We start from the raw sequence: 22080 nt of genomic DNA on the forward strand, positions 1-22080 counted from the left end.
GTTCTGCAAAACCAATGGCATCTTTCTTTAAAGAAAGAGCAACCCTACTTGTCATTTCCAGGTAAATACATTTGCTCTGCACTGCCTCACAAAATGAAATACTTCTCATGCTTGAATGCATACTAATACTGCATTTGGTGAAACACAAATGTGCATTTTCATGCCTGAGCAGCTTATGGATGAGGTCTGATGGAAGTGCTAAACAGAATATGACTCTAAAGGAAAGTGTAGTTTTGTAATTAAATAACTCTAAAGTAAAGGTTGTACAAATACCACTTTACTCAAAAACAAACAAAGCTGCTCAAGTCTTGGTGCAAAATAGCTGCAGAAGACCAAAAAATACAGAAGAAGGAGTACTTCATTTTTTACATCTGAATTGTACAGCATCTAGATGAATATTTCCCTGATCATAAAAATAAAGAAGCAGGAAATTAAAATAACCTTGTTCCCCGGCTTCTCAAGAAGGTGCAATCAAAATCAGCATATGGGAGTGCTCTAAACTGTACTGTGGTCACATACTCTTACAGAGCACTGTGGTAACAGTACAAATTAGAGTGGTCATGGTTTCTTGCCCCCTTTCTTAAGTGACCTCATAAAACCAGTACTTGGCTTGTCATTTCCATAAGTTGTAGGAAAAAAGACCCCAAAAATTTTGTGGTGTAATGCATATTGCTTTAGGTTAAAGCAAAAAATTACCTGGCAAGCAAAAAAAGAGAAAGCATGGCATTAAGCATTAGAAATAACAAACATAAAGCAAGATGAATAGAAGCTAAATATTAGAATTTGAGACTAACAGATTAGTAAACAGACCTAGATGTTAATTCCAAGAAGTTTATTTTCTTTGTTTTGTTTATAAGAAGCCTTGATTATCACATATTTTGACTTCAGGTCACACATGCAGGTGTGAACTTGTATAAGACAGTTCAAAAAAATAATTGAAGTGCACTTCTTCATTGATCTCAGAATAAGCACTGTGAAAATAATTACAGCAAGTTCAAATATGCTTGCAGAGTACAGAGTTTTCTGCATTGTGACCAAAGATTTGACCCATTTTTGTCGAAGCAGAAGTTTCAAAATATAATTGACTCCAAGCCAGCAAAATTATTAGCATGCAGGAAAAATCTACTCAAACACATGGCCATAGAGAGAAAAAAACCCCTAAAATTCCAGCTTTACATTTTGCTTGAGCAAGGGCCCTACTGCAGTCACCAAGAGTGCAAGTTTCATTGGCTGTACATCAGTGCTGCATGCACTGCACTGCAGAAGCAATCACTATGTAAGGAAAAGGTAACTTAGACAGCAGTCAAGTCACAGCAGCACAGCAAGGTCATCAAGCTTCAAATTACTAAGTCTGTTTCCCTACTTTGAGGTGAACCCAAATTCCTTACCACTTCAAGATGCATTTCTCAAGCTTGTCTCCCTAAACAAATGTCTTTATAGAAATGTAGTTTGCACATTATTTCATTAAACACTCTACTAATTTTTACATTATGTCACTAGTAAATCTCAGTTGAACAACAAATCTTATGAAGGTTCCTCCTCTAACCAGCATTTTAGTAAAACAGAATAAAATGAAGTTCTGCTGAGTATTTCTTTAAAGAATAATTCTGCACTGAAAGTCAGTATGGAACTGTTAAAAATCAAGAGCTTTCCTTAAAACCTAAGCCTCAGCAGACATCAAATAAATGGACAATTAACTGGCCTTCATATTTCCAAACGAAAATCCGAATAAAAGGAGCTTGACTCCAAATCCCACACGCTGTGCCCCAGCGCCCTCTGCTGGACACCCGGGAAGGAGCAAAGCTGAAGGGGAAGGACTCCGCTTCTGCCACTACGGACGTGCCTTTTATACAAAAAAAATCACTGCAACATGCAACAACACTGTGCTATGTCAATGCTGGCAATAATCTATGAGCTTCAAAGGAATTTTTTCAGTAAACGTCAAGAAAACTATGTCAAGTGAAGCCTGCTACGCATCAAATTGTAACTTCAGCATTTCTGATAATAGAACCATGGCAGACAGCAAAGAAAATTCTGACCCTGTTAAAGCTGTGTTCATGAGAATCTTCCAGCTGTCCATTGCTAGTCACAGGAATTTCTGCCGCTGAATTTTTGGGAGATTCTTGAGCCATTGCACTTTCCTGTAAAAAGAAACAGGTTAGTGTTTGTCTTACATATCCAATGAGTAATCCATATGAAAATATTTGATGTATGGGGTTCGTAACAATTGATTTTATTTCAAACTCCAACTGGAAATATTCTGATCTACTCAGTCTGTATATGTTTGTTTAATCACATCACCAAATCACAATAATACTGTAGCACAGCTCAGTGAGTAGTAATTTAAAGTTTCCACATCTAAGAGAAAAGGAAAACTAAAATTTAACCCATTGGCATTGGGGGAGTAAGACACAAACGAGGTGTGGGCTCAGACAAATGTTTTACATGCACACTTGAGCCTTTGAGTAGTTTTTGTATCTCAAATTATAGTAAGCTTGGTTAAAAAAGTTGTATTACCTATTCATAAACAATAAATACTAGAGAAGAGAAATATGTTTAATCATGTCTTACAAGAAAAGCAATGATTCTAAACTATTAAATAGTTTCAGTTTCTTCTTATTTTACCATGATATAGTGCCACCTTCTGACTAAACTCTTGCTATGCAACTCTCATGAAGTCAACAGCAATAAACCTGACATGAAATGCAGAAGTGCCAAAAGAATTTAAAAGTACCAAGAGAATTCAAGATCCAAAGCTAGTTTCAAATGCAGGTGCATCATGAAGAGCAGCAGCAGCAGCTGTGAAACCACTGCTTTCAAGTACAATCTAAGGTATAGCCTAGAAGAGACATTCCCAGAAGAACTGCACATCATTTACAAGCATCTGAAATGGCAGCTTAACACTCCAAAATTAAGAGGAAGTGAAAATTTCATCTCTTTCAAAAAGCTACTCTTAACTCTGCAAGGCAGCTTCATCAGTCACCTAAAGTGTAAACAATAGAAAAACCAACATACAGCAGAGGCAGTGTTTGTTAACTTACATAAAAGTTGTCCAAAGTCCTCAAACCAGCTTGTACACTTGTGCTGGACTGGTAAGACAAGGTGCACCATCAACAGGTACTTGAGAACAGGTACCTTTCTACCCTTAAAGCTCTTAAATCATCAAACTGAACCAGTTCTTTTCAGTCCAAGGGTCAGGAAGAGGCCCAGCCTGAGATCAGGATCTGAAGTACCATCAGCTTCTCCAACCACACATGAAGCTTTATAGAGTATGAATATAACACAAAGATTTTGCTGGTACTTACTGAGCATTACTTGCATCATTCTTAACTGGAACATCTTCTGTTGCACCCCATTGCTAATATTTCTTCCACTTTCACATATCACTGCTTCACTTACATTTGTGAGCCCGATTCCTTTATTAGTTTTGAGACCTTTCAAGGCTTTTTCTAACTAGTCACTGTCTGTGGGCTCCAATAAATGTGATTCTACTGAAGCACACCAAAGGGTCTATGCTTATTTTATGAGTACCTTTAAAACAGTAATTAGTTTCATTTCATAGAATACACAATATCTCAAGTTGTAAGGCACCCCATAAAGATCATCAAGTCCAACTCCCTGCTCCTGACAGAGAGCTGCTATACAATATCATTATACCAAATGTCCTAGTTACCTGCCACATTACATTTTGATTTGGGAAATCTGTCCAATAGCTCAAGTTTCTTATGCTTGCTCTAAATCTCACATGTGCATAAGCTCTAAGACACTTCTACTCGATATGGTCATATGAGGTATTTTTCAAAATGCTTGGCCTGTAACAGCTACTTGCACAGTACAGAAGCATTAGCATAGGCCATGTTGTGTTCTGTTCACTGTTATTTCTGCTCTTCTTTCTGCAGATTATCAGAGAACACAGTGCAAAGGGAAAGTCCTCTACTGTCAAGGGGGGCTTTTCTAGGAATCACAAATGAAGGTGCATCTCTAATTAAAAGAAAAAATAATTGACTTAGGTGCTTTTCAACAAGAATCTCAAATAATTTTGCAAATACTGACATTGACACATTTTTATGCTTTTATTCAGAGATATACATGCTCAGTGCATATGCACACATCTCTAATAAATATATGTATTAGAAAACAAAAACTCATCAGCTTCTCTGGACAACTAGAAGCAATTCACCTATTTTTTTGGCATTCCTACTTGAGTCAGACCTATGTATCTAGTTCAGGAAAAGAAAAAAATTACTTGCTTGATAATGGAATATCAGTTCCATGCTATGATTGAACTACAACAATTTCCCCTTGCTGAAAAGGAGACATTTCACCACACTACTTTTCCAGTCTCTACTATGTACCACACAGTGCCTCACCTCCCCAGCGCCCACCTGGCTACAGACACCACATACAACTCACTGGCACAGCAATAGACCTTTTCACCAGGTCAATCTTCCAGCTTCAGTGAGTTGAATCAGTTTGCAATGAGGTGAGACAAGCACCAAAGCCATGAAATGAGCAGCTGAAAAGCAGAAGTGGGATAAACTGCTAATTTAACTCAAGCGTAACAAGAAACCACCATCTCCATTTTATAATCAATAGTTTAAGCTTGCACTGCTGTCAAAGAACCAGTCCTTGCCTTTCTCCCTCAACTCTTATCCCAGCAGCTTTCATCATCCCTTCACCTCCTTCCTGAGCCAGAACAAGGTATTTGTACAGCAAACAAGATCCTGGAAACACTGCAGATGAAAAGAAAGTGACCTGTGTTCTAAACAAGGATGGCTAATTTTTCCACTCCCATCAATTCTCCAAAGCAGGCACACCTCCAACACTTGTGCCTATGAAACAAAGCAGGTAGTAATGCAGTAAAGAAACTATTGAGAATAAAGGACTGCCCTAGCATCAGCTTAATTCAGCAGTGCAGAATGTCAAAATACTGACTGTAGGCTACTGCTAAATCCAGCAGCCATTTCTCTTTACCTCTGCATGTGTGCTCCTGTAACTTCACACAATCACGGCAAGGTAACTGATCTAAGAGAAAACTAAACCACCAAACCACAGCAGCATTTCTGTTGCAAAAGGGAGTATGATTGCTGAATCAAGTGTCTCTTTGGCAAGTGTAGTCCACAGCTGACTTAAATCAAGCATATAAAGAAATTGATTCCTCAGAAGAAAATTTATCATATGTATAAACAACCTAAAGTAAATCTAAGTAAGTTCCTAAATTTGTATTGATGTATTAGGCATGGATGACATAAGCACTAGAGGAAAACACTGCATTTTTACACGTTTTACTTTGGAAAAAAAGAATCATCCTTCAGTAACAATCAGTATTTTCTTTGTACATCTCTGTTTACAAATATCAGATTTGGAATTATGCTAAATAGAATCACTATTCTGTTTTTACTGAATTCACTGTCACTGAAATTCCAATAGTGATAAAGTCAGCATTACATTTTTTTCATTTTTACTTTAGACCAATGAGGAAAATGTTGACTATCTTTCTGAAAGAGCATCCCAAACACACCTGATTAGCTAAATAATATTGGGGACCTTAGGAATTTGTTCAAAATTCAAATATGTCACAGACTTCTCCATAGAGAAGGTGCAAGCTGTATCTGCTCTCAGGGAAAAAAAGATTACTCCTTCAGCAGTAGATAGAATAACTTGTTATATAAAAGTTACACAAAGATTGATGCCTTTTAAATATCAACCCTTTCTTCTTGCAATACTCACACAGATTCTACCATGCTTAAATCTATTCAATTTACAAAACAAATACTGCAGCACAGCAACAGGCTACTGGCTGAAGTAATCCTTCACTATGGATTAACTGGACCGCTCTTAATGGTGTCTCAAAACCAACCCCACCCATTCAAGATGCCGCGCATGAACTCGTATCCGTATACTAAGAGCACTGTGCTATGTATTGCAGAATTTTTGGGAATCTTGTAAGGATTGGTTGATTTTACACTAATATAACTATCACCCAATCACCTCAGAGCCAGACTGGACCTCTTCTGCAGACGGATGAGACACATCAACTGTTGTGGATTCACTGCTGTGTTCTGACATACCTGAAAACCAAATAGGTTTGGCATGCATTAATTGAAGTGAAAGGAGCTGGATGTTGCACCTCACAGAAACCAAAGCAGGCTTTCAGAAAGCATTTCTTTTACAAGTTCTGCTAAAGCAAAGTGAAACCTCCTTCTTTTGATGGTGACAAGGTCTTTAGGTCTCCAAAAATCTGAGAGATTAGGAATACAGCTTAGTGTAAGCTTCCACTGCCAAAGCAACCTTTCCCCACAGACAACTAAACTTGCAACATAAAACCCTGGAAGTCAAACAAGGTTCTTCAGGTGATAAATATATACTGCCACCTGCAACAATACACTAACTGTATCCTACCACTGCAAAGATCACCAGTTTGTTAAGACATAAGAGTTATCTAAATACTGAAAGATTATATCAATGCTAAACCACTCGAACTTAGTAAGCTGTTAAGTCTGTTGTGTTTACTAGAAACAGAATCCCTTTCATTTTAGCCTAAAAAAAAAATCCCAGCTACAGAGGCAAAGAAAGTTGTTAACACTGAGCACATGTGCAAGAAATCAACTCTGCGAATATAGTGATCATGAAAGATGAATTGCACACACAATTTTAGCTTAAGTAAGAAAAGTATTTGAATTTGATCTAAATTTGATTCCAAATGGCTGGTAACTACAGGTGACACCACAATTCACTCAGCTGTTTGAGAGGAGGAGACAACCAATCATTAAAAATTAATCAATCTGCCAGTATTGCATATAATCACACATGACTTCAGTTCATTAAGACTTGCACCATTTCATACATGTTCAGACACATACCAGATTAAGACAAGTTATAGAGATTACAATTTGTGTTTAGATTGTATTTCAAATTCTTGAGCTATAAAACATTCTAATTAAAGCAAATAATTAATAAGCTAAGCAGCTCACATAGCAAGGGAAATAAAATAAGGACACAAAGGCTGAGAAACTGAATCATCTAGATCATATTACACTGGCTAGCCTATATACTGTATTTTGGAAAACCAAATACATAAAATAAGAGATTTTCTCCAGAAAAACAGTTCATTCAGGGCTATCACTGAATGAAGTTGGGTTTTCTAGGATCAATATAAAATTCCCTTTGAAGTAATTAGGAAATAAGTTTAACATCCTTATACAGCTTTCTTAATTTTTCAAATTTCTTTTGAATACAGAAGACTGTACAGCAGAGATGCTGTTTGCCCACACGGTCCTGTCCAAACTCTGTTTGTGGCTGAAAACAACCTCTGTGCTTAATCACTTTTTTCTGACTAACTAAAACAATTAAATTATAGAATAGGAGAATAAGTGTGATTTTCTTCCTCTACTTGTTAAACAAAAAGCTACATTAATTTTCTAGTAGAGCCTTCATTAAGACAATCTGTTCTTCAGTTCTACTACATCAGTGTTCCTAATTTTTGTACATGTGATGTACATTTGTGCATCCCATACAAACCTGGTAACACTGTTCTAAACTATTAAATGCTACGGGCAAAATCATTTTTTATAGATTTAAGAACTTTTGATAGATTTAAGAACCATCTCACCAATCTATGTAGAAGACACTGCATAAAAGCAAATATTTTTTTTAAAATCCAAATGAATTCACCATTTGTGCCACAACACCCTTCCATGATCAATTTTTCTTTTCCTACAAGTAGCACTATCAGTCTCAACACAGCTCTACAGGATCACAGTGATCAACTATAAAACATGAGAAGGCAAAAAAATGTAAAGGTGGCTTTCATAAAAAGTTCAACTGCACATTCAAATTTAACTACAGAACTTCCTGATTACTGCTTCTACAGAAAAAAAAAAAAAAAAAGAGGGGAGGTAGACATCAAATATTGGATTCAAGGATGAAAACTTTCTAGACCTTCACCAAGATTCAGAAGTGAAGACACTCGTGAAATCGTGGTAATCACGACATCTACATACATACATACATCATTTAAGGTTCCACTACAGAAATGCACACAGACTTTTGCATCTCTGTAGTTCCTGCAGGTGCCAGACAAAGGGCTGTTCTTTATAAGGGGCTGCTAATCCTCAGTACAGCATGGATTGTGTTTTCCATGGCTTGGTCTGCAGCCACAACTTTAGAACACATTAGGTGACTGGTGTGCCAGGACATTTGCTACCACCTGCTGCAAGAGAACAACTCAAACAGATTCTACTTGGAAAAAACATGCTTGATCCATATGCTGACAAGAACTGAAACCCTCTCCATACCACTCCTGCCCTTCTGGGTTCTCTTTTACCCCACTATACCAATTCTGCAAATCCACAAAAATACTGTACCACAGTATTAGAGACTAGACTGAGAATCACTCACCCCACAGTGAAGTCCTGAAATGCATATTGGATTACAGCCTCAGTAATTTTAAGTTTTGCTCACCATAAATAAAACCACATGATTTTTGAGTCCTGGGGATTTATATATATCACTTCCTCAACTGGCAAAGTAAAAAGCAACTCAAAACAAGAACTTATGAACAACATAGCAAGCTTCCTCTAGGATGGAAACATAAAGAGGTATTTAACCATTTATAATTAATGGTTTTAAGAGCATGCTTCTGTGCTTTTCATTAAAAAAGGCAATTTTGTATTTGCTTATTCAAGAAAATATTAAAGTAAATGTCATCAACAATAAATTAATTTTGAATAAAAAGTATATTCTTCACATACTTACATCACTTAAGTAAATGACTGATGATCTCAGAAATAAGAACCACAGGATTCTCAACAATCAGATCTGCTTTTCTAAGCAAGATGCACTGGTTCCTTCACTTAGTTTTCTCCTAAATTAATTGCCAATAAGGCAACCGCGAGATATCTTCTGTCTAAAATGAACTTTATTACACACTTTTATTGCTGTCTTATTACTTAACTGCAAAAAGAATGTAAACTTTTGCAACACTGCAGAAAACCCCAGTGCTAGTGGAAAAATTACCATTTTATGGATGTTTTCCTAATTTAAATTTCTAACTAAAAACACTTCCGCCAATTCTTGTCCAGATAGGGATCAACCACTTTTTTAAAAAGACTGTAAAGAACTGTATTAAACACTTCATGCTGCGATCACACCACGGTTTCCTCTTAATGCTCTTGAATTCCCTAGCTGCTCCACTTGCAAGATCCAATAATGCTTGGGAGTAAGAAGACATGATGGAGACAAAGACTGGAGAAAAAGGCTGCTGCTGACTTTCCCACTCTGTGCTACGGCAGCCTGGCCCTAAACACTTTAATGTCTCTGGATTAGCTAAGCCATGGGCCCCCATTATGGTTTCAACTTCCACCAAATCAGAAAAAAAGCAGCTGATCAAGCTACTGCCTCAGCTTCCAGTTTTTCCCATCTAACGCTCTTCTGTGTTTCTTATTCCTGACCTCTTAACTGTGTGTGCACATACCTACACACGCATACATAACCATACACACGATTCAAAAAGTTTTGGAGTTGCACTGATCAAATGAGATCTTTCTCCAGCCCCGCAAAAAGAACCCCTGTTATCTTCTCTAGATAATCGACTCTTAGGTAACAGAGCCACCAACTGCAAAGCGAGAACTCCTTGCTACCTTTTCCATAAAAAGCACAGGTGAGAAACTGAAACTACACCCTGGGCTGAATGCTCAGAACGATCCCCACCGAAGACTTTCACGAAAGGTCAAAGGCTATTAGGGGGGTTCGGGTAAAAGTGACCTATTAGAGAGGTACTATAAGAAATACTGGAAAAGCGGCCTCTACTTTGGAGACAACACCAGATGCAACACCTGCTTGTCACACAACACCACAGAGTTTCTATGCTCTACGAACAGCAAGCAAAACACAAATTAGCACACTTAAAACACTAATTGCCAGGGTGTGGAACAACTCCCAGGGGCACAAAATTTACACGGCACCTACAGTTCTTTTCCTTCACCAACACAGAGCTGCCCTTTCTCTCTCGTGTAACCCGCCTGCTCCCGAGCTCGGGCGCTGCCCTCCCTGTCCGGCCCAGCACTCCCGGAGCGGGGCGTACGAGCTCAGCCCCGGAGCGGGCCCTACGAGCCGGGCTGATCCGACCCCGACCCGCCGGGCCCTGCCGGTGCCGCCCGGGGAAGGGCGGCCGCTCCCGGGGGTGACACGTCGGACGGGACGGAGCGGGAGGCGCGGCCCGGCCCTTCCCCAACCCGGGCCCAGCGCCTGCCCCGGCCCGGCCCGGCCCGGCCCTCACCTGCCGGCGACGCCGCTGCGGCCCCGGGGGCGTCGTGCTGCGGGGGACGGGAGGGCAGGGCGGAGGGAGGAAAGGGGGGAACGGAGGAGGCCGGGCGGGGCGGCGCCGGCGGCCCCTCTCAAGCTTTATTTTCCTCCTTCCCCGGTGGCAGCAGGAGCCGGAAGCGCCGGGCCGGAAAGGGGATGACGGCGGCGGCCTCTCTGGGCCGTCATGTCTATGGTCGCTGCCATGGCAACCACCGCCAGCGCCGCCCGGGAGGCTCCAGGGCCCGGATCGGGCTGGGGAAGCACACAAGGAGCCTGCCCGGCTGTGGGCGCCGCCCGGGAGGCTCCAGGGGTGGGATCGGGCTGGGAAAGCACACAAGGAGCCTGCCCGGCTGTGGGCGCCGCCCGGGAGGCTCCAGGGGTGGGATCGGGCTGGGAAAGCACACAAGGAGCCTGCCCGGCTGTGGGCGCGGATGAGCGCCCGGGAAGCTCCAAGGGCCCGTGGGGTCGGGCTGGGAAAGCACACCAGGAGCCTCCCCGGCTGTGGGCACTGCCATGGCAGAGGCTCTGCCCGAACACACGGCGAGGAGGAAAAAAAGCATCTCTATCGAGGAGAAGATCGACATCATAAGCGCTGTGGAGAGCGGCAAGAAGAAGGCGGATGTTGCAGCCAAGTACGGCATCAAGAGGAACTCGCTGTCTTCGATTATGAAGAATAAGGAAAAAGTTTTGGAAGCCTTTGAGACGTTGCGGTTTGATCCTAAAAGGAAAAGGCTGAGGACTGCTCTTCACGCCGACCTGGAGGAGGCGTTGATGAAGTGGTGCAGAGTTGCACAGTGCCTGAATGTGCCGGTCAGTGGCCCCATGCTGCGCCTGAAGGCCAATGATTTTGCCCAGAAACTCGGACACGGTGATTTTAAATGCAGCAATGGCTGGCTCGATCGTTTCAAGGCCAGGTATGGGTTAGTTTTCAGAGCTCAGCCTGTAGAAGCAGCTGCGACTCCTACAGTGGGTGCTCCAACTCTTTGGTACGAAAATGTGCTTCTTTATTACTTAAATGATTATCAGCCGAAAAATGTGTTTTACATACAGGAGACTGGGTTGTTTTATCAGATGTTACCACATAGCACATTTGCATTTAAAGGGGAAATTTGTTCTGTAGGTAACCAAAGCAAAGAGAGCATCACTGTGGTGGTGGGTACCAATATGGATGGCTCAGAGAAACTCCCACTGCTCGTTATAGGAAAAAGCAAAAGTCCACGCTCTTTCCAAGATGTGAAATCGTTGCCAGTGGATTATGAAGCAAACGATAGGGCGTGCATGACTTCAGGACTCTTTGAACAGTGGATGCATAAACTCGATAACAGATTTCAAGCACAGCAGCGCCAAGTGGTTATTCTTGTTGATTCTCTCCCAGCTCACACAGAAGTAAAGGACCTCAAGTCTGTCAAATTAGTGTTCTTTCCTCCAGACTCTTCATCATGTATAGCCAGAAAAGAAAGGATTGTCAAAAGTCTGAAGGTTAAATACAGCCACTGTCTTATCAAGAGATTTGTTGACTGTGTAGAAAGTAATAAAGAGTTTATGCTGACCCTTCTTGATGCAATTGAGATGCTGTACCTGTGCTGGAGGGAAATAACACCAGAGACTATTGTAAAAAGTTACAATGGAGCAACTTTCAAATTAGAAACTGAGACAAATGATAATGACAATGAGGTTGAAAGTGATTTAGATTTGATTGCACATGCTCGGGCAGCTGGAGTAGAGTTTCCAGAAGGTTTGTCTTTGGAAGAATATGCAGCTCTAGATGATGGCTTGGTAACTTATGAAGTGCCCACAAATAATGAAAGGATGTGTGCCAAAGAAAGTGCATCAGATAAAACTGAGACATTTGTTGGTGATGAAGATAAGGATGAAGGCGATGGACTTCAGGGAGCTGAACAGCTTTTACCATCCAAAAAAGAGGCTTTGAGTGCTTTAGATACCCTTCGAAAGTTTCTCAGAAGTCAAGACACAGATGATTCTCTTTACGATTCTCTGGCTGACTTGGAGAATTTTATTCAACATGTAACATGTGAATAAATATTTTAGCAAAGTATGAAAGCATGTAATTGCGAAAAAAAGAAATTATATAATCAAAGATAGGCAGTTTAATTACAAGCATTGCTGAAATGTTCTCTGGTGTGTTTTGCTCAGGTGCCTAGATGAACATAACAAAGCTATGAAAAAGGGCTATGAACTGAAGTTTTCCACAAAATCCAGAGCAAATAACACATACTTGAAGTGGAGAGAAGGGGTAAGCTGAACTCTTAAAATGCTAACTGTAATAAGTACAATGGAAGCAAGAGAAATCCTTTGAGCAGTTTGGTGCACTCAGGTAAACTGTTGACCACTTGGAATTTTTTCTTCAAGAAGAGACAAGCACTTCTACACATCAATAATTTCACTGGTGTTTTGGGGATTTTGACAGTGGAGTAGTAAATATTTATGACCTTCGTGCTTTTGATACATAAACACAAAATTGAATAACACAGAAAATACATGCTTAAATTCTGAGAAGTGAGGCATTTTAAAAATAAATATTTCTCACCCTTCATAAAGAATTCTGGCCATCATTTGCTCTTGCAGCAGATGATGAACAGCAGAAAGTTACCACAGCTTTTAACGTGTTGTTTTGTTTTCTTTAAACTGCTCATGTGTGGATATGCTCGAATGGCATAATTATTTATCTAAGAGTCAAAAGACAAACAGACCTTTACTTGGTCAAAAAGGAAGGTTTGAGAGGTCAAAAAGGAAGGTCATTCTCTCCTTTTCAGCCTTTTTGGTGCATAGATTTGATGTAGGTCTTTCTATGCAACTCCATGTATTTCTACAGTAAATTAAGAAAGAAAACCCAGTATATGCAGTAAAAACCTCACTGAGCTTTTGTTTTATTTTCAAGACTTGGAGTCTTTGCTTAGGATTCAATGCCCTAAATGTGGTTTATCACTACAAGTCCTATTAACAAGGGTGCTGTTTGCATGATTGCAATGTGAAGTTGTGTAAATCATGGTACATTTACATGTCTTTGAGTACATATTTCAAACAATTTAATTATACCAGACCCAAAATCCACAGTGTCTGTGACCGTCTGGCTTTTTTCAAAATCTGTTTTAAATCTTTTCCATATCTATCAATTTAATTTTTTTTCAAAAGTTGGAGACAATAATTTCTCTAATTTAGAGGAAGAAAATATTTTATGGATGCTCTTTAGGAATCCTGCATATTAAAAAATCTATTATGCTGCCTATAATTAAACCATGAGAAAAAAAATCTCATGCATATGTGAATCTTCAGTTTTAAATAAATAGTTTGGCTATAGCTTTGTTTACTGTTTTTTATCTGGTGCAGGACACCATATCCATTTGTGAAATAATTTCAGAAAATATATCAGATTGCAGGAAGACAGTGAAAATATTAGGGTTGGTGAGAAAAAGCTTTTGGCTGTATGAACGTTTTACTAGAACCCTTTCCAAAAATATTCCTCACAAACTTCTGGTTTCTTGTTGTGAAATATATTATGTGAATTCCATCCAAAGGATATTCTGATTAAATAAGAAATTTCTGTTGAAATCCCAATAAATAAGGTCCTACATGGAGAATTATAGATTCTGTGGAAAAGGTACTCCTCTGAATTATCTCTTCTAGGTATTTATTATTTTAAGATACAGATGCAAAATCTTTTAAATTAACAATCTGTGTCACATTCTGCTTGCTTAAATACTTTAGAACAAGCTTATGCAAAGTACTTTCTATTCTGACTAAGCTTATTTGAAGTTCATCTAAATCCCACAGACATCTGTAGACAATTTTCCTATAGTAATCTTTTGATTTAAAATCTATTTCTTTGCAACAACTTGTCCTTCTAAAGGCAAGTTTAGGGAAAAGTTTTCTTATCCATATAGTAAATGTGTAAATTGTTGTGATTTGATTCCTTGTGGCCCTTGCTGTCCTGGGTTCTAGATGAAGTAACTCTATTTCCTTCTGGGAGAATTCAGAGTGAAAGTGTTGGATCTGAATGAGAAAAGCTCATGTATGTAAGCAGCAAATCTTGGTTAAATGAGGGTTCACTCTACACGAAGTCTGACTTGCAAGAAGAGGCTTAGAAAATCAGGAGATGGAAAATAACGTTGTTAGCTGGAAAGGAAGGAAGTGAATTACTGAGTGTTGTCAAACTCCCTCATGAAAGCAACAGGAAAGATTTACTAATTTGGCCTGGACTTTGAAGGTGAGTTGTGGAACTTGCTTTAAGAAACATACAGCCTGTCAAAGTCCTGTATCTGTAGAGAATATATGAACTAGGACTAGCCTCCTAGTTCAGTCTGAGAAACCAAGCTAAAATGCACTCACTGGAACTGGTTCTGTAAGTCAGACACTTGATCTTTCCAACACTATAGCTTTCAAAATTATTTAGGAGCCCAGATATTTCTCCTTGCTTGGATTTTGGCCACATTTAAAGGTAGTGAAAATGAAATCCATTCTGAAGTTGTTGCTGTTTCAGGTGTTTGTCACGGGGAGATGCATTTTAGACTCCCAGACCCGAAGTGCTAACAGTGGAAAAGGAAGCAGTGCGCTGTGTAAATGTTTGTCACTTTAGCCCTGTGCACACAGTTTGAGCTGGAGATTTCTTTACATTGTCTGGGTAAACCACCAGGACACTGGCTTTTTACATCTTTGGGTGGCATATTTTGGAGGGAGAGAAAGAATTTACCTTTAGATTGCATCATATTTAAAATGAAGAACCTTTTCTACAAAAGGCAGGTAACTAAGGCTGTTGTTTTCTTTACTACTTTAATATTGGTATGGGCAATGGTGTGCTTTTTCTCTGTAGCTTTTCTACTTCATGCTATGGTTAGGTAATGATTATGTTCTTCAGCATCAAGTCAGTGAGGTTGCTTTTGGTGACCCAAAAGTGACTTCTAGAAGTGGGAACTGAAAATACAAAGTTTTAAAAATATAACTGATGTCTAGACAAGGCCAGAATAGAAAAAAATATTTGGAAAGTATGTTTTATAAAATAAAAAACATCCTCAGATATTCTTGAGATAAGTAATATGTAAATTAAGTATGCTCTTCAAAAATGCATAGGTTTTTGAAAACTGTAAGAAATACTACACTGCGATTTTTTTGTGTGTGTGTTACTGTGTGTGCAGTTCTGGCTACTTTTCAGATCTATAAAACTACATCTTCTTTTAAAAGTGTTACCAAAAGGAAGACTGCTCACCCCTAATGGTAAAAGGAAATAATAATGTTTTGCACCCTTAGGCAAAAATGGAAGAGAGGAGGCAGTCAGGGATTTATAGGAGAGCAATCCCTGTGTGCCAGTATATCCAAGGTTTGTGACATTTTGATAGCTAGGCAGTCGAGGGAGTAAATGAGTCAATGGTTTCACATTATTACAAATCTTGAGAATAATACCCTCAAACACACAGAGTCTTTAGTGATTTTAAATTCTATGTGCAATATTTTTGTAAACTTAAATTATAACATTAGAATATTAGTAAAATACCTTCAAGTTTTTTTGGTGGCTGTGTTTACTGAAATGGTAGAGTAATATTGGCCTACTCAAGACTTAACTGAAATGTACAGTGACTGGGCAACCATGGACTGTAATGACAGTGTTTCATGTTATTTTATTCTTTTAATATCAATAAAAGCTTGTGCTTCCTATTTTTGGGGAGGCATTTGTTAAATGAAGGATTTGCAAAGTTCTCATTGGGCACTGGATGCTGCTGTGGCCAGAGAAGAGGTTTTGTATTTACACAAGGAAGTCAGTATTTGTATCTAGATGCTTTAATATGTCTGTTTTGGGAGACTTTTCCTTGAAAATCAGAACCAAGACTAGTCAATTAATAAGCAAACAAATCTAACTGAAATTTTTGCAGTGGGATGAATGACAGTGTACTTCTGTCAATACATTCATTAACAACAACAAAAAAATCTTTTCAACAGATGAAAATATAACAACTAGATGTCTGACAGCCTGATTTTACACACAGCCTTCACACTGGTAAAGCAGTGTGGTATAGACAAGTAATTCCCTTTTCCTGATATGACTGCACTGTGGTATAACCACATCATTAGTTTATAGAAACAGGAATTCAGGTGTAGGCTCATTTCCCTTCTTGGTAGCACAGTTACTCTACTTGAGCTGAATTTTTTCCTTTCAAATGTAGCTATTTAGCTGCATTGGTCTGGTTAAAATCATACAAAATCCAGGTTACAGCAGAGTGGGGAAGCCAGTAATGTTTTACCAACTTATTCATAGCTGTGTCACCTCTGTTCTTTGAGCAGAATGGAAAAGTGTAAATTACAAATTAGTGTGATCAATAAAGTGAATAAATAGCACACTGCATTGCCAAATCTGTTGAGTGAGAAGGGGCCATATTTTGACAATTTTTAAAATGGCTGTGTTTTACAATATTTCAGCTGCAAGTCACCTTCTTCCTAACCTTTCATGTCATGCTACCTCTGCCACAACATTCCAGCCTTGTGCCTGAATAGCACCAAGGGGAACAGGTCACTCCCATGGGTAGCTAAAATCTGTGAGCTGTCAGGCTGCCCACAGGTAGTGGCTGTGTCACTGGGGAGTTGAGTTCCAGAGCTGGTTTGCATCCTCCCCTTCCACACTTGCGTTGCTCTGTGTGCTGTGCCAGCACTTGGCTGTAATCACCAAGGTAGTGACTCATCTGTCTGAGAAAGTTGTGGTCTGATGGGATGGTGCAACCTCACCCCAAATGCCAAATGAAATAATTCATGGTTTATTGTTTGAAGACTGTGGCACCCAGGATTGCTGAGGAGGGCATTAAGATGTCTCTGCTCTCCTGGTCGTTGTTCAGTAGCAAAGCTGAAAGAGAAGTTCTTGCTCGGGAGAAGTTCTTACAAAACACTCGCTGTTCAAGAATTACTTAGGCATGTGGTAACTAGTTGTTGGATTTCTCATCTGAAGTTTTCTCTTGAAAGATGTGCTGTGGGGCTGCCTCTGTATCATGCATACAAGGAGACAACCTAAAGAAAGCGCTGGATTTCTTCTAACAGCATTGGTGCCTCCTATTTCTAACCTGTATAAATGGTGCAATATGATACTTTGCTATTCAAAATTCTATTTCTTTCCCCTTCCACCTCTTTTTCATCCATTGCCCTTATCATTTTATATTCATTGATATCCTGACAATTCTAATGTTAATGTCAGGATTGTTGGCCCAACCTTCTGGCAAGCTGCTCTCCTCCTTACTCTCCCTATTTCTAATATTATCTTTTGCAGGTCATATTTTTTAATTGTCTCATGTATCAGCCAGTATCACCCTCTTGGTACACATCCTTGTGATTGTAGGCCCTAATTTCTCCATTGCTGTATTTAGTGGCTTTCCCAAATCCTTGCTTCATTTAGCTGAAAACATTTAGTATGTCATCATTTCTTTTTGTCTTTTCCTTTTGTAGAGGAGGGTGTGCAGTGCTTTTTTCCAGCAGTCCACCAGGATGTCCAAGAGAACTGGTAATAAAACACATAATCTCTTTCTCCTTTCAGGTGTCTCCATTTTCTCTTTCTGTCAGTGGTCCCTTCTGACTCGTTCTTTTGAAGTTCTCAATTTGACATTTAGTATCTTTGTTTAAACTGCTCCTATTTCTCTTTCGTCTCTTACCCCTACCTGCCTGTATAGCAACCTTCCCACATTTCACTTTTACATTTCCATTTCTAAATATCATATCCCTACCCTTAGCTTTTTGGTTCTTTCTTCCCTCCTCTTTTGCTGGCCCCATCTAATGTTTAAACTGCATTTCAGACTCCCTTGTCCTCCTTTCTATGATTTCATGTCCAGTACTCCCTTCCAAAAACAAATACTTAACTCTTTCTGGAGACAGCCAGCTTTTTTACTATCTTACTTGGCATGTCTTCATGATATTCTTACATCAAACATTATGTGATGATTAAAAATATGTTATCTTCCCTAAATCTACCTCTTTGCATTTTATTTTTCCCCATCCTCTATTCTTAGTCATTTCAAGTCTTGCCTTTGTTTGAACCTTTCTTTTGCACTCCTCATCACCAACACAAATCCTACTCTTTTTTTTACCTTGTAAAAAATAAACACACAAACAAAACGTGCAGAGACAGAGTTTGGGACTGTCCCTATTTGGGACATTGCAGTAAAAGGTCAGATTGAAAGCCAGCTCAAACATTAGCTATTATCTATCAAGGTTTTTATTTGAACCTACATCTTTTATAGGTTCAAGCTTATTTTTGCTCTTTGCTATTTCAATAGCTGTTTGTGAGACTTCACATATTTGTGCCATGTTCTGCTTTGTAGTGAGCTAATATGGCCTGAGATCATAGAGAAATGCAGGTAGAACATTAAAAAGGAGGAGTTAAAAGGCAGGGTCCTGGTCTATTGAGATTCCACTGCAGGAACTCAAGGAGAATTTGTAAGTCAGGTTAAGCAGAACTTTTTATTAAAAATCAACATTGAGAGTCGTCTGTAAGTCCATTTCCATTATTATTATTATGAAAATTATTATGAGAGATAACACCACAATTTCTCTGAATTCTGGATAGCAAGAAATGGCCACCCACAATTCAGTTCCACTTCAAAACTGACACAAGTTTGGGTTTGAGTTTTCTTTCCCAGAGCTGATGACACACAAGCTGTGTAAACTGTCTGTCACTGCCCTGCCCAGGGCCCATCGACATTCAGTAAGCAAACACACATTTGCCTAGAGACAAGACAAGGCTGAAACAGCATTTCTGTGTAAGAAGAGTTTCTGCAGAGTCTAGATATTTCAGTAAGAGTCAGATGAGCTTGAAAATTGACATGGCTTTTCAAAGTTAACCAAGAGACACTTGGTAATATGAACTTAGGATCTGAATTAGAGATACTTATTATGTTACCAACAACTGCTAAACTATTTTTGAAAAGCTGGCACAATGGATATCAGTTTTACTGCTTTGAGAAAAAGTGGCTCTGAGTGTTACACGTATACTCAACACATGGCAAAGGCAAACAGTTCAAATTTAAATTACAATTCAAATTCTAGTAGGGACAAATACTTAATTCCCTGTGAGAGCTGAGGGTGACCAGACTCAGTACAGTGATTGTACACAGATTGTACAGTGAGCATCTGCAGAGAAGCAGGAGCAGATGTGGCAAATGCTATAGACATGCAACAGCAGGACAGAAATACAAGTACAGACATACAGAGCTACGGGCTCTTGGCTCTGCTTGTTGAATGAATACAAACAACCCTCCAATGCCTCATCAGGAGGCTTCCCCTACATGTCCTATAACCAACCCAATCTTTTCAAAAAGCAACAGAAATTCCCTTAGGAACCAAAAGAAATTTAGAGTTTGATAATTTCTTGCCAAGTTGGCAATGTTGTTCTTCATGCCCTTTTACCATGTAGAAGTTGGCAGTAGAAATCCAAACTGGAAAAGGCAAAGCTGAAGTAAATGTGTAATAAAATGTAGTTTTTTGTGTCCCATCCTCACCTGGCCTTCACTCATCTCATGTAGGTTTAGGTGCCCTAAATCATACAATACCTTCAGAGCTTTGTCAAAGTCTAATCTGGTGCCAACAATTTGCCTGCCAGAACATTTGGCAAACATAATGCTTGGGTGGCTAGAAATCATCTGCAATTTCATCTTAAATATTTGTGGTAAAATAGCTTTAGTAAAATGACCTGATCATTCCCTAACAATATCTACTCCATTATTTATACTCAACTGTAATGCACATGTGCAACTCCAAATCTGCATTCTTTGTGAAATGCCTTCATCTGTGATCATCTGTTGAGGACTAATACTGGGATGGCAAAGAGCATCCTGGACAATGAGATTATATGAAACTTACATTAATGTAAGCTTCCTAAAGAATTATTTGGAATGGGGATTAGGTAGCTTTAGGAATTTAAAACTTCCCTTGGATTTATGTATCCTCTCACCTCATCTCACGGGGGAGAACCCAGTGGTTTTCACTGATGCAGCCTCACAAAGGAGATCATTTTGAACAGTGTTCTTTGGGGGGAGCTCTGCTAGTGTTCAGAAGCATACTGACCAGCTAGGATTAGGAAGAAATTTTGTAACGTGTGGAAAACAGCCCATAGGATCCAGCCAGTGGAAGGTTTAACTGCTGCTCTGCCTCCCAAGTGGGCTGAGCCAGCCTCTTTATTAGGATACCGACTCCTCAGGCAAGGCACATATTTGTGAGATTGCATGCTCCAAAAGTAGTAATGCAGAGTGAGAGTACTCTCATCTTCCTGTCTGCCGTTCCAGCTCCCCAGTAATTAAAAATTCCCTGTCAGCCACTTGCTTGCTCTGATCAGTCCCCCAGTTTGGAAACCTGGGATGGTTCTGTGCCATCCACCCTCCTGATTTACAGGCTTTAAATATAGCACCTATATTTGGCAATCTTTTTTTTGTTTGGTTTTGGTTTTGGGTTTTTTTTGATGAGTATCAGATACTTGCATTCTCTAAAAGCATTTCCAGCTCTAATGGGAAAAGAATGAGTTGTGAACCTCAAATGAACTCCACATTTCTCTCTGTGTGGAGATTAAATTATAAGAATCTAAACCATGCTGATATCTGCCCTTATTTACATTCAAGAAGGGTGTAGGCTCAGGTTAGGTGTAGACTGACCTTTGCAGACCTGGCAGAAGACATAAAGCTTCACCATTAAGTACACAGAACCAAAATAGATTAAGAGAAGAATTATATGTTCACTTCCAGGAAGCTTCTATTTCCTATAGGATCATAGGTACAATTCTTTCCATCAGGGGTTTCATTAGCAGCCATTAGTTAGGACTGACCTCTTTCATTCTTGCTGCATCTGCCTGTGACTGGCTAAATGCCGGTTCTCACAGAATTTTGGTATTGCTTGCCTTGTACTTAGGATACACCTAAGTATAAATCCTGTACCTTCTGACTGAAGATCAAGCCTCAGAGAGCAGGATGTAGGCAAGGTAGAGCCTGTCAGAATCATGATCTTCCCACTTCAGAACACACTTGGTGCACTTACACCTTTGGAACAGGGTTGTGTGTAATTGGGGCATGGACAGATGCATAGAAAGGGAGCCACAGGAGTTAAGGGGTATCAGTCTGTATACTGCTATTAGGATGTGTAATTGGGCAGCTAGTATCTATACTGGAGTACATTTCATTGTCACAGCTCTCTACAGCAACCAAAAAGTATTTAATGAAGGTGTGCCATCCTGTTACTGCCATCACAGATACAAAACACTGATCCAGCTGAAAATGTGCTGCAGTACATCCAACCCAGGTCTTAGAAAAGGATTTCTCCCCATACTAGACTCAATCAGAAGGCCAAATTTATGTTGTTGATTTTTTTTTTTTCAGGTAGTCTTGCAGTGCTACAGTCAGCTATACTGAACTGAAGGTTAGATTTATACACAGGGTGTTGAGAAGCAATGCTTTCTGCCACATATGCCCACAGCATATCTGTCCCTGGGTTGGGACTGATGGCATTTTGGATGTGTATCACCAAAAAGTGCTATCACCTGTATGAAGATATGGTCAGTGATTAAATATACCCTGCATTGAGATGGGGTTTTCAGAGAAATAACAGTTGTAGGCAAGACACTACTCACATTTCCATCTGAAAATAATTTCCCAGGTTTCAGCATGGTTTCTGATTTCAAATTCTAGACAAAAGTGTAAAATTTCTGAAACAGCTTCCTTGGCCCTGTGAAGGCTGTTGAAAACTTTTGAGTTAGCAATATGTGGGTTTAGTTTAATCACTCTGACAAAGTGATGTATCACATATTAG

The 22080-nt window shown here is 39.4% G+C and overlaps 2 protein-coding genes across 5 annotated transcripts in view; one reads left to right on the forward strand and one right to left on the reverse strand.

Moving 5' to 3' along the window:
• Positions 1 to 10424, reverse strand: part of ARFIP1 (ARF interacting protein 1) — a gene marked incomplete at its 5' end in the record, with an annotated part of 37377 nt that extends 26953 nt beyond the window's left edge. For 2 of the 4 annotated variants that reach the window (XM_083862416.1, XM_083862415.1), the window contains 2 exons: positions 2040 to 2141; positions 5992 to 6099. In XM_083862416.1, the coding sequence (XP_083718542.1) occupies positions 2040 to 2141; positions 5992 to 6099 (210 nt within the window). Of the gene's footprint in view, positions 1 to 2039; positions 2142 to 5991; positions 6100 to 10279 lie in introns of those variants that run through there. The other 2 variants (XM_083862417.1, XM_083862418.1) reach the window with 2 other exon arrangements.
• Positions 10425 to 10818: 394 nt separating this feature from the next.
• On the forward strand, positions 10819 to 12345 carry TIGD4 (tigger transposable element derived 4; the record flags this gene model as incomplete). Its single annotated transcript, XM_083861082.1, has 1 exon — positions 10819 to 12345. One exon carries the CDS (start codon positions 10819 to 10821, stop codon positions 12343 to 12345), a length of 1527 nt encoding a protein of 508 aa, XP_083717208.1.
• Positions 12346 to 22080: the final 9735 nt, after the last annotated feature.

The sequence above is a fragment of the Zosterops lateralis genome (assembly GCF_965231275.1).
Source record: "Zosterops lateralis genome assembly, chromosome: 5".
Lineage (NCBI taxonomy): Eukaryota > Metazoa > Chordata > Aves > Passeriformes > Zosteropidae > Zosterops > Zosterops lateralis.